The sequence below is a fragment of the Sceloporus occidentalis genome, unplaced genomic scaffold, assembly GCF_023333645.1.
Source record: "Sceloporus occidentalis isolate IW3139 unplaced genomic scaffold, rSceOcc1.0.p SCAF_17, whole genome shotgun sequence".
Lineage (NCBI taxonomy): Eukaryota > Metazoa > Chordata > Lepidosauria > Squamata > Phrynosomatidae > Sceloporus > Sceloporus occidentalis.
The window spans coordinates 9,241,806-9,256,726 of NW_028316997.1; the positions used below are offsets into that span (position 1 = coordinate 9,241,806).

At 35.8% G+C, this 14,921-nt stretch overlaps 1 protein-coding gene across 1 annotated transcript in view; it reads left to right on the forward strand.

Annotated features, from left to right (window-relative positions):
• The window catches only part of LOC149302814 (receptor-type tyrosine-protein phosphatase zeta-like), a 113,909-nt gene that overhangs the window by 74,900 nt on the left and 24,088 nt on the right, over positions 1–14,921 (forward strand). Inside the window, exons 9-13 of the mRNA XM_089481997.1 lie at positions 2,049–2,233; positions 2,568–2,694; positions 5,939–5,985; positions 6,600–10,017; positions 14,149–14,166. Coding sequence (XP_089338123.1) covers positions 2,049–2,233; positions 2,568–2,694; positions 5,939–5,985; positions 6,600–10,017; positions 14,149–14,166 — 3,795 coding nt within the window. The remainder of the gene's footprint in view (positions 1–2,048; positions 2,234–2,567; positions 2,695–5,938; positions 5,986–6,599; positions 10,018–14,148; positions 14,167–14,921) is intronic.

Below are 14,921 nucleotides of genomic sequence, written 5' to 3' on the forward strand. Positions count from 1 at the left end.
CTAGGAGCACAATTAAACATGAATCAAAGAAACAGATATTTTTTAGCTTCATTTGAGAACATCTGGATGTTTCACCAGCAGTTTTCTTGCTACAATTAAAGTGTCCGGGACGTCTACTGCAAACACACAGCTGGGGGGGTTTGAGTCCCAATAGGCCTTATAGGTAATGGGCAAATTGTATGTTTTTTTTGTACTTTACTGAGAGGGTGTCAGATAAGTGTCACAGTCTGCCAGAAATCATGGTAGAGGTTCATTTAAACATGCATTTGACAAATGACTATCCTGAATCTAAGATGAGATCAATGACAAGGAATGGTTCTTATCTGCAGTCAAATTCGATTTTTCTGTACCTTCCGTATAAACATATATCATAATATATGTTTTACCTATAAAATAAAATCTTCTAAGTGGAAGACTTGCAATTAATAAACTGTCCTAAATGCATAGATAGACAGATAGATAGAACATAACCTCATCTATTGCCTCATCTAATAATCAAGTAGTACTTGCATGTTCTTAACCTGCCAAAGGGTTAAATGTCAGTTCTAAGCTGTGTTAAAGCTTTATGCAGATTTTCAGGCAAAGCATTATTAGTGATAGGCATTCTAAAGAAGTGTGTCATTAAAAGGTGTGCAGCACATGAGCAGTCATCTCATCATCAAAAAGTCAAGAATTGCCTGAAGGGCTTTAAGGAAACCTATCACTCACTACAGGGTGGAAACAATACATTTACACACCTAAAAAACACTTAAAGATATTGCATAAGAAGCTACTGCTGAACATCTGCTCATCAAGAAATGTTCACTACACTCTGCATATCCAGAAGCATCCTGGTGTAAACTGAAAGCACAGGGTCAATCTATATGTTCGCCAGAAGCAAGTCTTACAAACTCAACTTCCAGAGCAACATCTTTTTGTAAAGTTAATATTTTCACATATTAAAAAGTGATATCAGGTCCCGGAATGGTTTTTATTTGTTTTGTATCCCAGAGATGACAAACTACTTGAGAAACCTACTAATAAAAATGACCTTGTAAATTCTTCCTCAAGCAATGTTGGGTAGGAAAAGCTGATTGAAAACATACTAGCTCGTGTAATAAGTAGATCTAAAAGAGTTGTCGAACTAAAACTCTCCTGGCGCTCTGCAAACATGTCTGGAGAACATCATGGGAGTTCCAGAGCCATTTTGAAGCTTCCTGTTAACCCAGGAAGAATTCTTAGACTGGAATGGAGAAAACTGGTTACCAACCTGTTATTATGGGGAAGGACGTGCAGGAACTGGTTAACCTAATTGGTTCCACTAAATAACAAGTTACATAGGCCTTTTGAAGATTCCCTGGTTATTTCTTTTCACGTTTATCCAGAATAAACTATTGAATATCTTTGGAAGCATTAAGCTTTTGGGGTTTTAAGTAACAGCCCAACAGGTGTTCAAAACAGTAATCACTGCTGCTGTGGATGCATTTAGAATTGTACTTAGAAGCCTTGAAATTGCAGTTTTTGCGTCTATAGCACCCCCAAGTGTTTAAAACATAAACCTCAACAAATTAAATACAATTTTCTATGTACAGTACATTATATAACCAAATTATAGGAAAATTAATTCTCCTTGTGCTGCTTGGGGAGCTTTCCCTTGTTAGCAGCCGACATCCACTATGGAGCACTTATAAGGAACATCATATCACGGCACTGGGGTGCTGCCTTGAATCAGGCCTAGTGCTCCACCCAGCCAAGATAGGCTTCTGCCTGGCACGTGATACTGCTTATTGCTCATCAGCTCCAGCATTGGCTCAGTGAACGCTCCAGGGAGGTCTAACCAGATCCCTGTGTGCATGCATGGAATGCACTTCTGTTGATTTTCAATGGGAACTCTTTCCGGCCAATCAGTGAGGCAATCAGATCATAAAGAGTGAGTTCTGCTGGAGTTATTCTCCTTATGGTACTGCATTTTTTGTTCAGAGGGCTCCCGTAAACACTGGGGTTTTAGGAAAACTGGTAAAATCCAGTCTACTACATGTTTCTAAAACCTCTGACTTTTTGGATCTTAGTTTGCAGTTCAGAGCCTGATGATGTGAGAGCAGATGCACAGAATGACACAAGCCTCCTGATTACATGGAAGCGACCAAGGGTTGTTTATGATGGAGTGATTGAGAGATATTTGGTATTTTATCAACAATTAGAAGGAGAAGATCAAACAAAGCATGAGTATCTGACTGATGGCTATCAAGACTTGGTAATACACTTGAATGCCTTTATAATCCATAAATAATGTCTTAACTGCATCATGAAATTAATTTTACAATTCTTCAAAAAGCTTGTTCATAAGATACAAAGTTACTGTTTCTAGTGACTACTCTTAAACTAAATATTCTGAGCATTATATTGATGTTATGGCTTCTCATAATATTCATCAATAATGTTATGTGCTGTATTTCTATTCTTTATCAATGGGCTTACGTACTAAGAATAGTGAAAATCATATATGTTTTTGTAAGCTAATTGATACATGTTTGTGTGTTCCCCTTTATTTTGAATTTGTTGATTTATCTGTGTACGTTTCTATATAGGGAGCAATAGTGTATAACTTATTGCCCAACACAAGTTACGTTCTACAAGTGGTAGCAATATGCACAAATGGACTACGTGGAAAACGCAGCGACCAAGTGATTGTTGACATGACAGTAGATGGCCCAGGTATGCGATTTAAATAACATTGTGCCAAACTATTTGAAAATTTGGTGTGATATTATATGACATTAAGCACTAAGCCCTTATTTCATTTAGAATATTTTACTTACATACAATACAGTGCATGCACTAGGCAATGTTCCTGCAGATGTAAATGAATTTCATATATCTTATCAATCATATGTTTTTAGTAATAATTTATTTTTGTTGAATTCATTTTATTTAGCTAGGGTATACTTTTTCACTGTGACTTTCAACAACTAATGTGTATTAAGATGATCTAATAAGGTCCATTCATATATATTATCATTATCATGTTGTTATCTTTGGGAAAATATCATATTCACTGTGTTATTATTGGGGCCAGGTTTTTAAAGTATCCACAAGTCACACCACAAGTCACACAAGTTTTATAATAGTGGAAGAGTCGAGCAATCATTGTGTTGTGATTTTCTTTGCTTGTATGACGATATAATGCAGACTTTTGTACTGCGTGTAAAAAGTGTATGAATTAAAATTAGAACACCTCTGTACTACTAATTTTTCTTTACTCTCACATATTTTATTGAGACTTTTCTTAAGTTGAAAATAACTATTAATTGCTGGCATCATAATGCAAAAAATGTCTAGAACAGTTATCTGAGTTCTTTGGCTCAGGCATCAGCCTCTGTTCTGATGTAGATCAATACATCAGCAGTCTTATTTTTATAATAAAGGGTATCCTCGGATTGCTTCTTGGTTGGTCATTAATCAGATGTGTAATCTGTGACCAGAGGAAAGAAGCTCAGTAATAGACCTAGCGGCAAGGTCTATTAGGCCAGTGATAGCAATCAGGCAATCAAAGGATGTCAGAGACCAGCATTGGAAATGAGTATCTGTATTAATCATTTCTTAAATGGTATTCGGTGAAATCTGATGATCATCCCCAAAACTACTGCCATTTTACATCTGCCCCTTATCAAGAATGAAGCCTCCTGTTTGTAATACTTGTGTCGGTTATTAAGAAGGTATTGACGTAATAAGGTTTGACATCTTGGAATAAACACATTTATTGGCAATGGGATAATATCTAATTGAGAAACGTGGGACAGGGTTCAGCTTTTGGTCCAGTGTTTTTATTCTGCAGAAAAAAACATAATATCAATGTTAAAAACAATCTGGATACTGAAATGATTTATTTTAACACAATATGTTGACAATCTTCGTTTCACATATTAACTTGAACCATCATTATTGACAAATCATTTACTACCTCTGTTTGTATTGTTCCATTACATTTGTTGCAGTAGATTTTATACAAAATGTATGCGTATATATGGGAGTTATATATGTCATAATGGTTTATGTTTAACATTCAAGATTTGTTGAGCAAGTTATTCCATGTTTCTCTTACATGTGGGTTTACTTAAAGGTTCTATGCAATAATATGCAACTTTAACATTATCACGTTCTCTTACAATTCATATTCTATAGTACCTATGTGAAAAAAGCAATAATAATTGTGAACTGTTGTATTTGGCTTAATAGGAAATGTAAATAATAGGTAAAAGACAGTACTTAAGCCTAATTTTTGCATGGGATCTCTAGTAAACAAACCTAATAACTGCTTTATAATGCTGGCATGGGCGTTCTGTATACTGTTCCATAAACTTCTCTGCTCAGTTGGGAACACATTCACTTCATTGCTTCTATATCCTAATACTTACACGTGACCAGATATCTTTAACATTGCATTATAGATGAAGCATGGTTCACTCGTCATATTTGAAAAACGTAACCATTTTCATTCGCGGTGTTTGTGCATGTTTTATTAATAATACATTTGAAAATGATATCAAGATTGTTATACAGGAAATGATGCTGATATATTGGTTGTGACAGTTTTTTGGTCCATGTTGTGTTTTATTGTCAGTTACATTGCCATCATTTTTCAATTTCGAAGGGAACAAATACATTATGTTTTCAAATTATATCTTGGGAATTTCATACAATGGGGAAGGGTCCCTAATGTCTATATCCAAACAACTTACAAAGGCTAGGTAGATGACTACTGACTGCATGGAGCCAATGCATCAGATAAAGAAATATATTTATGTTTTATTTCGGTGATAGAGTAATGCTATTTAGCACAAAGCACAGTGTGGGCATGTCATATCTCAATCTAAAGATACATGCCTACTCTATCTCAAGTATTATGATTATAAATTAAATAGAAATTAATAAAACCGTTATATATTTTTATAGATATATATAACCCATAATTTGTAAATATATTAATAATTATTAGTATTAGTATTATTTGTATATCAATATACAAGGTCTCCCTAAGGCATATAATAATAAATATATCACTGTATAATATAGACTTTATTACATGTATTTGCATCTAAGCAAAGAAAAAAAAACATAAAATGTAATTTGCAAGCTCTGGAAAACTCATCATACTCTTTGGAAGGTAAGATTTTTTTATTATTCTTTCCTTTTCTTTCCTGGCAAATAGGTAGTAAAGCATATTTAAGAAGTTGCCCAATATTTCCATGGTGCAAGATGTTTTTAGACGATTTTGATATGATAGTTTTTTAAGAGCGCATAGGAGTTTCAAAGCTGGTATCTCCTCCAAAGTGAATGTAAGAGGCAAATGTTGATATTGGAAGAAGTTAGCTTATTGGCTGGGGTTCTATTATAAATTGAGGAAACTGGGATTTGGTAAAATGAAACCAATTCCACGAGTATATCCACTCCACTTTTCATGTATTTATGCACCATGGTAGTAGCAGACAAAGCTATGCTGCAGAACAAAATGGGCAGACTAGATGAGCCAAATCTGCTGTCAGATGTTATATTTCTATATGACAGCTGACATTACTTGCACATTTATGTGTTGTCTTCTTCATTTTTTACATCGATTTTATTCATTTGTCATTCATACAGATTATGAAATTGTAGTTTAACCAGAGTAGTTCTCAGAAAAGGGCTTTTGCAAATAAGCTTTTCAGTCATCCATGATAGTAATATCAACAAACAAGAAGTTAGTGTCATTGTAATTGCAATGATACCGATAAAACATTATTACGAGTGTACATTTATTTAACTATGCAAGTGTACAGCTTGCGCATTTTTTTAAAAACATGTTCATACAATCATTATGACTTATTGAATGTGTTTATATCTATAAGTATATTATTAAACTGCATGTTATTTCAAGTTTATTGTGTTCAACAATAAACCTTCAATTCTACTCTTACCACAGGAATTGATCCCTTTATTGATTTAACAGAAACTGAAGAGGACATTGAGGTAATTGTATAAAAATATATATTTTTTATGTTAATCTGTTACTCCCACTTTAAGTTGATCAGTCGTATGTGTGAAATTGAAAGGACACCATCAGAGCCATAACTAGAGTCAAAGGGTCTGCCCCCTGGGGTGACGTCGCAAAAGAGGGTGTGGGGGTATTGCCACTGGGTGCCTCAATTGTGTCCCTCACCTTATGGCGTTTGGGGCAGCTGCCCCTCTTACCCCACAGAAGTTATGGCTATATAATTGCTAGCTAATTTCTGCCTTAGGTGAATGTGTTAATCAACATATTCTTCAATATCTCAATCTGTTTTTGGTTGTTCTTGTAATATAATTAACAGATTTATATAAAATTTATTTGAACACACTTCGATTTTTTGATCAGATTTTAGGTCCCTGTATCAAAACTCAAGCAATAAGAATGCAGGCCTGATGTGCTATGAAAGTCCTGGCAATAATCTTCAAGTTGGTTATTTGATTATTTAATCAAGCCTAACCAGTTGTTTTGTCTCCTGATATAATCATTAAAGTATATACACATTACTTTTTTCACACATTATCATTTATTAGAGACCATAACAACATTAAGTAGGGCATATTTTTGTTCTTTGTAGGACAGTGAAGAGACTCAAGAGGACAGTGAAAACAAAAAACCTGAAATTGTATTGAGCACTATTAGCACCGTTAACCAAATAGAAGGGCAAGGAGCCCGAACAACTACAACGATTCATGACACTGAAGAAAACCCAGCATCGCGTAAATCAAGTACTGAAGCATTTCTCAGTCAACATAATGTTAATAAAGCTTTCTTTTATCCTACTTTACAATCTACAACCAAAACACCTGTGGATGTGACACAAGGACCTGTGAAAAACACAGTGGTTCCCTTGCAAGTAGCAACAGAAGCAACAACATACAAAATGAAGGATCTGAAGAGTAGTTTTGAATTATGGATGCTCAATGTTACGGACACAACTAAAGCTACCAATGAAAAAGATGCAAAACACAGTGTTGATGAACAGATGACAACTTCAAGTTGGAAGAGGAGAATGTTTTTGCCCACTAGAAAGCCTAACACACAATTGAATGACACCTTTGTCTCTACTCCAGATGCTTTTTTCTCTACAGTAAATCCAGAAAACACCTCTCAGAAACCAAAACCCTATACGACAGAAGATTCATCTCCCATCAGTGAAAAAGTGTGGATAAACACTTCCCCTGGTCCTATCATGGAATTTAATGCCTCAAATACCTCAGATTCAACTACATTACTTAATATTTCAACTGATAAAGAGAATCGGCTTGCAACTAATTCAGTCTATGTCAGTTTTGATACATCTGTGTCCACATCTCCTAGCACTGTTGAGCTGGATCCAAGTACATTGGTTCCTGGGGTAGAGATGCCACATTTTTCAGCTTCTACTCTGTCTCCTGTTGACATTTCATTTCAATCTATCTCTCCAAGCTTAGGACAACAAGGTTCTGCTTTCCCTGCGACTGATGTATTCTCTCAGACCACTCAACCAGTATCTAATGGTGAGACTCCTCTTCAGCCTTCGCACACTAGTGAAATATTTCCTTTAGTTACCCCCTTGTTGTCTGACGCTCAGCTCGTGAAAGCTTCTGCTGCTACTTCAGATGTTGATTTGATCCTGCATGCTACACCTTTATTTCCCAATGTTGATGTTTCGCTTGAACCTACCCTGTCTTCCTATGGTGAAGTACCTTTGCTTACCTTTTCCTCCGCTTCTGCCAGTAGTGAAGTGTTTGATCGTCTGAATGCAGGTTCTGAAATGTTTTCGCAAGTCACTCAAGCTGTTGCATCTGATACACTGTCCTTGCATGTTTCTTTGGCCTTGACTGAAAGCACTGCATTTGTTCAACCAAGTCATACACAATACCCTGATGTGATGCCACATCAGACTGTTCATGCTGCTTCTGAGACATTGACACATGGTTATGATGGTTATGCCTTTAATAATACTGAATTGCTTTCTCAACTTGAAACCCCCAGCACTGACTTAAAGATGCATGCACTCTCCACAGTGTCTGAACACTCTTTATCTAGTAATTTGGTTTCTACAGAACACTTTATGGTTTCCTCTGAATCTCCAACCTCTGTGCATGAATCTGCTGGCGTATTTCACCAGGGTTCTCTAGTTAAAGAGTCAAGTACTGAACTGTTTTTTAAACCAAGTACTGTAAGTTTACTAAGTGATACTTTACTTCAGCCTACACATTCCATGTTTAGCAATGAGGATAACTCTGAACAGTTTTCTGGTAGTGGTTTTTTTTTCTATGGCGTAGATGAATTGACAGCTGAGAAAGTATCTTCATCTGGTTCGGGAGATGAAGTTACTTATAGGACAACTGAGCTTAATGAAAACAAGCCGGTAATGATACATGGTAAATTAGATAACTATGACACTGGGCTGCAGACTACCTCTATTTATGGTGAAGTGACTTCACCTGTCGATCATTATATGATTGCAGAACTTTCTTCATCTGATGTAATTAGGGAAAACAAACCAACACAAGAAACACGTCCAGTGTCTTTTCCCACTACTAAGAGTTTTGACTCTGATTTCATTGCAATTTCAGAATATCTTCTGCCTGTTCAGAAATTTAATGCTGTATCAGCAACCTCTGGTGACATATTGCTTAAAACTATGCTTACCACTGCCTCAACAACTATCTCTGTTTCTTCTGACATGCTACTTTTGCCAACTCAGGAATTTGTTTATGAGATGCCAGATAAACCAATTAATGAAGCACTTCCACAAACTGTGCTTCAGTTGTCTGATATTAACATTTCTTCTGCTGATGGTGAAGTGTTGAATAAGACATCTCATCTTCATCGCCATAGCTCTAACGCTGACTATCTGTTGTCTCCTTCGTCTTCTGATGCTATTGCCAAGTCAATGTTGCACTCTACATATATAACATCTGTTGGCAGCCACTTGTCTCCGAACTCTGATGAGCACACCCTTTCACAGCATAAAACTACAGTCTTGCATGACAATTTTGTTGCACCCTCTTTGTTAGTCAATGTAAATTCTGATGAAGCTGTTATGGTAGCCTCTGGTAATGATGACATCAATCAGCCTTTAGAGTTTATACCGTCCGTGTATTCACATTCCATTTCTACTCCAATACTGCCTACAAATATATTAACCCAACAACATACTAGCACCTTATATCATCATTTGCCATCTTATGCTTACCCCGCGCATGGCACTCCTATTCAATCCTCAAGTACTGAAAACAATATGTTTTCTATCTCCACACATGTTTCTAATGCAATAACTGTTGACAATTCTGTTACTTCACCAAATGTATATGTTTCTGTTACAGCAGATTCTCCAAACAGTGAGAGTCCTAGCACATTAACAATGTTAACATCTACATCCAAATCAACCAGTGGTATGCTACCCACTATCAGCTCTGATTCCATAATGGGCTATTCTGTAGTCGATGATGGTATTCCTGTCACTGCTGACACAGAGGCCACATCACATACAGAATCCCCAGAGAATGTTGTAGCGGACACTAGTAGTTATGATCTCAGGATGATGGAGAAGAGTAATTTAAGTCTGAGTGAACATTCGGACCTATCTGAAGAAGGAAGTGCTTTAGCAACTACTGCGAAAGGTGAGGTGATAGTCTCTGAAAAGGAAGGAGGACACCATTTAGCTTCAACCACATCAGCACCAAGCCCTGCACTGAAGAACAGTGGTACAACTGTCATGGAGACCCATTTTCAGACTTTAAATTTGCCTGTGGAAAATACATCCGAATCAAACTCATGGGCAGCACTTACCGGTGATGAAGAAAGTGGTTCTGGTCAAAGCACCCTAGATAGCCTTAGTGATAATGAGACTTCCACAGATTTCAATTTTTCTGATGTTGTTGACAGAGACAAAGACTTTGAGGTTGCTGTTGTACCAGGTAAAGCAGATGCATCTCCTGGATCTGAAATGACATCACCAACATCTATAACTAGTGATCGTTCAACAGTAGCCAACGAGGCAGGTTAGTGGTGGATGAGAGAAATAGAAAGTTTTAATTGCCTCGTACACCATCAAATTATTATATTTCTTTTTGTTGTTGAAGTTTTTGGGGGGGTTTTGTGATTCAACAGCAATATTCTTCCAGTCTATTATGTAGTGGGAAAAAAAACAGTGTTATGGATATTTAGAGGAAACAAAAGTGTGAGATAAGAGTAAGTGGCACATTTCATGTTATTCAAGTTCATAGAAAGTTTGGAACGCAACCTACCCATTAGCGATCATGTCACACAGTCTAGGCTTTTCAATGGTAAGTCTGAGTTTATGTTTGAAATGACTGCAGGTTTTCTACGTGTAGACAAAGTATTGTTTGGAGTTAGGTAGTTCTTTTTGCAATGTAACTGATGTCTTAAAATAAACATGGTAATATTAAACATGGAGCAGCTATAATGATTCCTAACACAGCTTGCGCCTAATCTTTCTGGTTATTCCTGCACCATCCTAAATTACCTTTTGTGTGTTCTTGCAGTGGGGTTTTCCTTCTTGCTTTGCTTTCCTTTTGCTTTGGATTCTAATCAAATAAATGCATAAACAATATAACAGCAATGCCAATAATTGTTCTGCCAGATAAAGCAGCATGATTTCATTAATGGATCTTCTTCGATGAATTTAAAACAAACACTGTCTGCTTTCAGTCACTGTATTATAAAGGTGTGGTCCATCCCTCCTCCCTGCGTGCAAAACCAATTAGGTCAACAGTTAACATTTCATTATTTTTTTTAATTATTTAGGGAAAAAAATGGAATAAGGAATAATTACATTGCAAGAAATGTACATAACGACAAAATAAATAAAAAAAAAGAAAAACAACAAGAATACACTACAGTCCCAGATTTATTCTAGTTATTACTATCAGAAGGTGTTTTATCAGTGGTAATTGAGATACAGTCAGGTCAGTAAGAGGTATTCTCCAATGCACAAATAAAACACAAAGGACTACACCTTTTAAACAAAAGCACAAGTGACAGAGAATAGCTTGAAAATGCAGGACTTGTTAGTGATATTTGAATAGCAAAAAGACATATGGGTTCCCATACCGTGCCATTTGATATTAATGTGAAAAGCGTAATATTTATCATGTACTACAAAAGTTTGATTTTTTTTTTTCCTCCAAAAAATGTGTCACTGTTAACATTTTGCATTTTGCCTTATGTAATACCCTTCAGATGCATAGTTATGAGTGTTGTGGAGGCAAACATTTTGTATTTGTCGATGCTAATTCATTTGGGGACCAAAGATTTTATTGCTTTATTAGGAAAAGTCACGAGATACTGCTTATCTATAATTAGCAAACCTTCGCGTTTTGAGTCTATTATAGAACTTAAAAATACAGCCTCCCTATTTTAACACATTTTGTGTTTAACTTAAACGGTTGTCTTCTTTTTAGGTAAATCCACCCTATTATATAATAAGATCGTGAATGCACGTAGTAGTGCTAGATCCTGATTGCTTAAGCCGACTAGTAATTCCTACTTAAAAAGTACATGACTACTGTGAGAGGCAATACAACACTAATGAGAATGAACATATTTTGGGGGCTGTATTTTTTTATGAATTAGCTAAAAAAAATAAAAGAATTGATCATAGAGGAGTTTACTAATGGAATAGAATAAACATTTTCTCTAAATGATGTATTATATGTATCTGTACACTAGATGGAGCCATTTTCACATAGAGTTTAACATAACATACAAAATTATTGAAATGGCTAAAAGATAGGATTTTCAAAGAGTTCCTAGTGTTACAGTAACATTTCCTACATTCGGAAAACATCCCAACTCGCATTCATTATATTACAAGTATATGGCTATATAACCGATTAGTAATCCAGCCTAGTTAATATTCCTTTAAACATTTTTCCTTTTAGTACCGGAGTGGGATTGTTGTTTGCACTGAGCCTCATGCGCACAGAGATAACTGTATCATCTCCAATAAAAATGGCAACACCCAGGGCTGTCTTTAATCAAATCAAAAGGGGTAGCTTTCCAAGACCTGTTCATAGGCCCTCAGGGGGTCCTCTCAATGCCTTTTACATTTGGTGGAGTGGGTTAAGATGTATGCAGGGAGCGATAGGTCGAAAAGATGAAAAGAGGAGGGAAAGAGATGGAAGAGAGGGGATTAGACAATGTTTAGGGAATCGTGGGCTCACAAGTCTATGGTGCAATATATTAACGCAGTTTATTAATAAAGATGTAATTAAAAAGGCCCCATATACACAACACGTGTGTAGTGTGTACGTGTTTGTATATACATATTTTATGCATATAGGTGTACGTGTGTACACCACTATATGCTTCCTTCTTATTGTCACTACAGTAGACCTTATCTCTTTTTCTGAGAATCCACAAATAGAGCACTATTACCAAGAACTAGTAGATACGGTATTTTTTAGATAAGGCTCCATACATGACCATTCTGTTCCCATAAGTGCACCTGATAACCTGTCCTGTCTGTTTTTGAACACTTTACAGTTGCTGTGTTTTACAGCAGAGAAATGTTTGGGTGCAAAAAGTAGTCCCATAGAATTAATTTATTATAATGTCCAATTTATTGCACTGTATGGTATATTAAACCGCTAATGCAAGGGAATGTTGGTTTGATTTTCATCGCCCAGGCCCTTTTCTGTGTCATGTATAAACACATTTAATCCAGCCTTTAGCACAGATTATAACGTATTATTTCTTCTCTCTCAGATAGGCTATCAATCTAACTGAAAATCAGTGCAAATCAGTGCAACTCACTGCATGCTTTATATTTTTTTATATTATGTTCTTTGAAAATATTTTGATATTTGCTGCCTCTTTTTTAATATTTCGGTATCAGGGTACAAAGGAATTATTCATTAAACCCCCCATGTAAAAAAGCAATGCACCAAGCATCTATTTACCACAGCTTCCCTTTTGAAGATGAGTAGATGCATGGCTTATAAAATCAAGACCTGCTGTTGTTCAGTTTGGATTTAGCTATCTTTTCAAACTGCTCACAACATCATCTGGTGCCAAGATACCTTGTGTGGTTTAGATTGCAATTTGGGTCTAGAATTATTTTCATGACTATATCTTGTATAACATTTGTGGACTACTGTATGATATTGGCATGTAAGAAAATCTAGAAAAATGTCTTAGTAATGACAGTGGAAATAGCAATTAATAACAAAAAAGTGTTATTTTAAGGCCATGTATGTAAAATTGTAAGTACACTTTTTCTAAATCAGTTCCCATTTAAAAGATATGCCACGGTATTCCACTTTTGCGTCTTCAAAGACTTTAAGAGGTAGAATCAAGATTGACATGTGAGGCAAGGTTTTCACTCTTAGGTCCTCCCAAGACCCCTACAAAATTGAATAGCTAATTTGTAAATGTTAAACTATATAAACATGTGCTTAACTGAAATAAAATATGTTTTCATTAATAAACTATGCTGTTGTGAATGTAGAGCTTTGATCTCTGGGTAGTTATATCTCTTTTAAAGGTGCTGTTCTACCTACCCTTCTGAACTTAACGCCTGTTAAGGAAACATTTGAAATATTGTTCCTAGAACTGCCAAGTGCCCAACCGTTCCCAGAAATAACGCTGTAAGCCTTTTATCATGCAAATTCTTTTTTCTTAGAATTTTTGCTGGGAAAACTTAATTGACACGTGTGTCATATGACATACCTGTAGGCCCTTTAAAGCTTGCTGGAATTGAAACTGAAGATTTCTGGGTTTTAATTTGATTTAAATGAAACGATAGATCTTAATGTTTTGCCTAAGTCAAATAGCACCTTTAAATGTAAATAGCTAAAAATTGCCAGAGGTCATTGTGATCTGGAGCTTGTATTTCAAAATGTTCCTAAAGTGATTTTTTTATGACTACTTTTTTGAAGAACGTACAGAACGCATAACGGTAGACTGCTAAGCTACTATTGTGATTAGTATGATCCTACTTAACCTCATTCATAGTATTGCATGGACCCACAAAATCATTTGCACGATGATGAAGTGCATGCGTCGTATGTACACTTACACCGGAACAAGTAAGAACGGTTGTGATCTGTTTTTCTCCCCAACACACAATTGTCCCATGACTCCCCAATATAATTTCGGATGCTGCGAAGATGTTTCTTTTAATCAAGGTGCGTCTCCAGTGTGCAATTCCTCACACATTTTTTTTTTGTTTTGTTTAATATATTGTACTCCTCGTGCTAGTGCAATAAGTGTTCGTGTAAAGGATTCTTCTGTTGCAATGCACAATATGGCTCAGGTTGTATACTTCCATCACCCCTGCTTCTTCTGTCACAGAATAGAATTGTATGACCATCATGAACCACTGTCTCCACAACTGACCTGTTATTTCATTCGTCATTCTTCAAAGACATTGTACAAATACACTATATGTAATAACCTGCATGTTCAAGGAGAAGCAGCCATTTAGTATATAGTTGTAGAACATGGCCTGCAGATTGTAAACAATGGTTTTGAGACGTGTTAGTAATGTATGTTGTTTCTCTGTGGTATGAGTTCTACTTATCAGATTGTACCTACCCCTTTTTGGCAGGTACTACAAAGTCATACATTTGTGCTATATGCACTAGATTGGTGCTACTTGCTATGAAACCATCTTATTTGGTGCATAAGACAAATGTCTTAACATATTTTTTTATTTACATATTTATTTATTTATTTATTTATTTATAGTCTGTATATGTACCATGATCTAGTTAGTAAGGATGATGCTCTTAGCAACAATAAGTACTCTATGCCCATTTGTACATATAGTTATTTGAAAATATCTGTATCCGTGTAAGGGAAGCATTCAGCATTAAAATATTATGGGTTTCCAAACTGCTGGCCATTACTTTAGATTGCTACTAAACAGCATGCGTAGCCT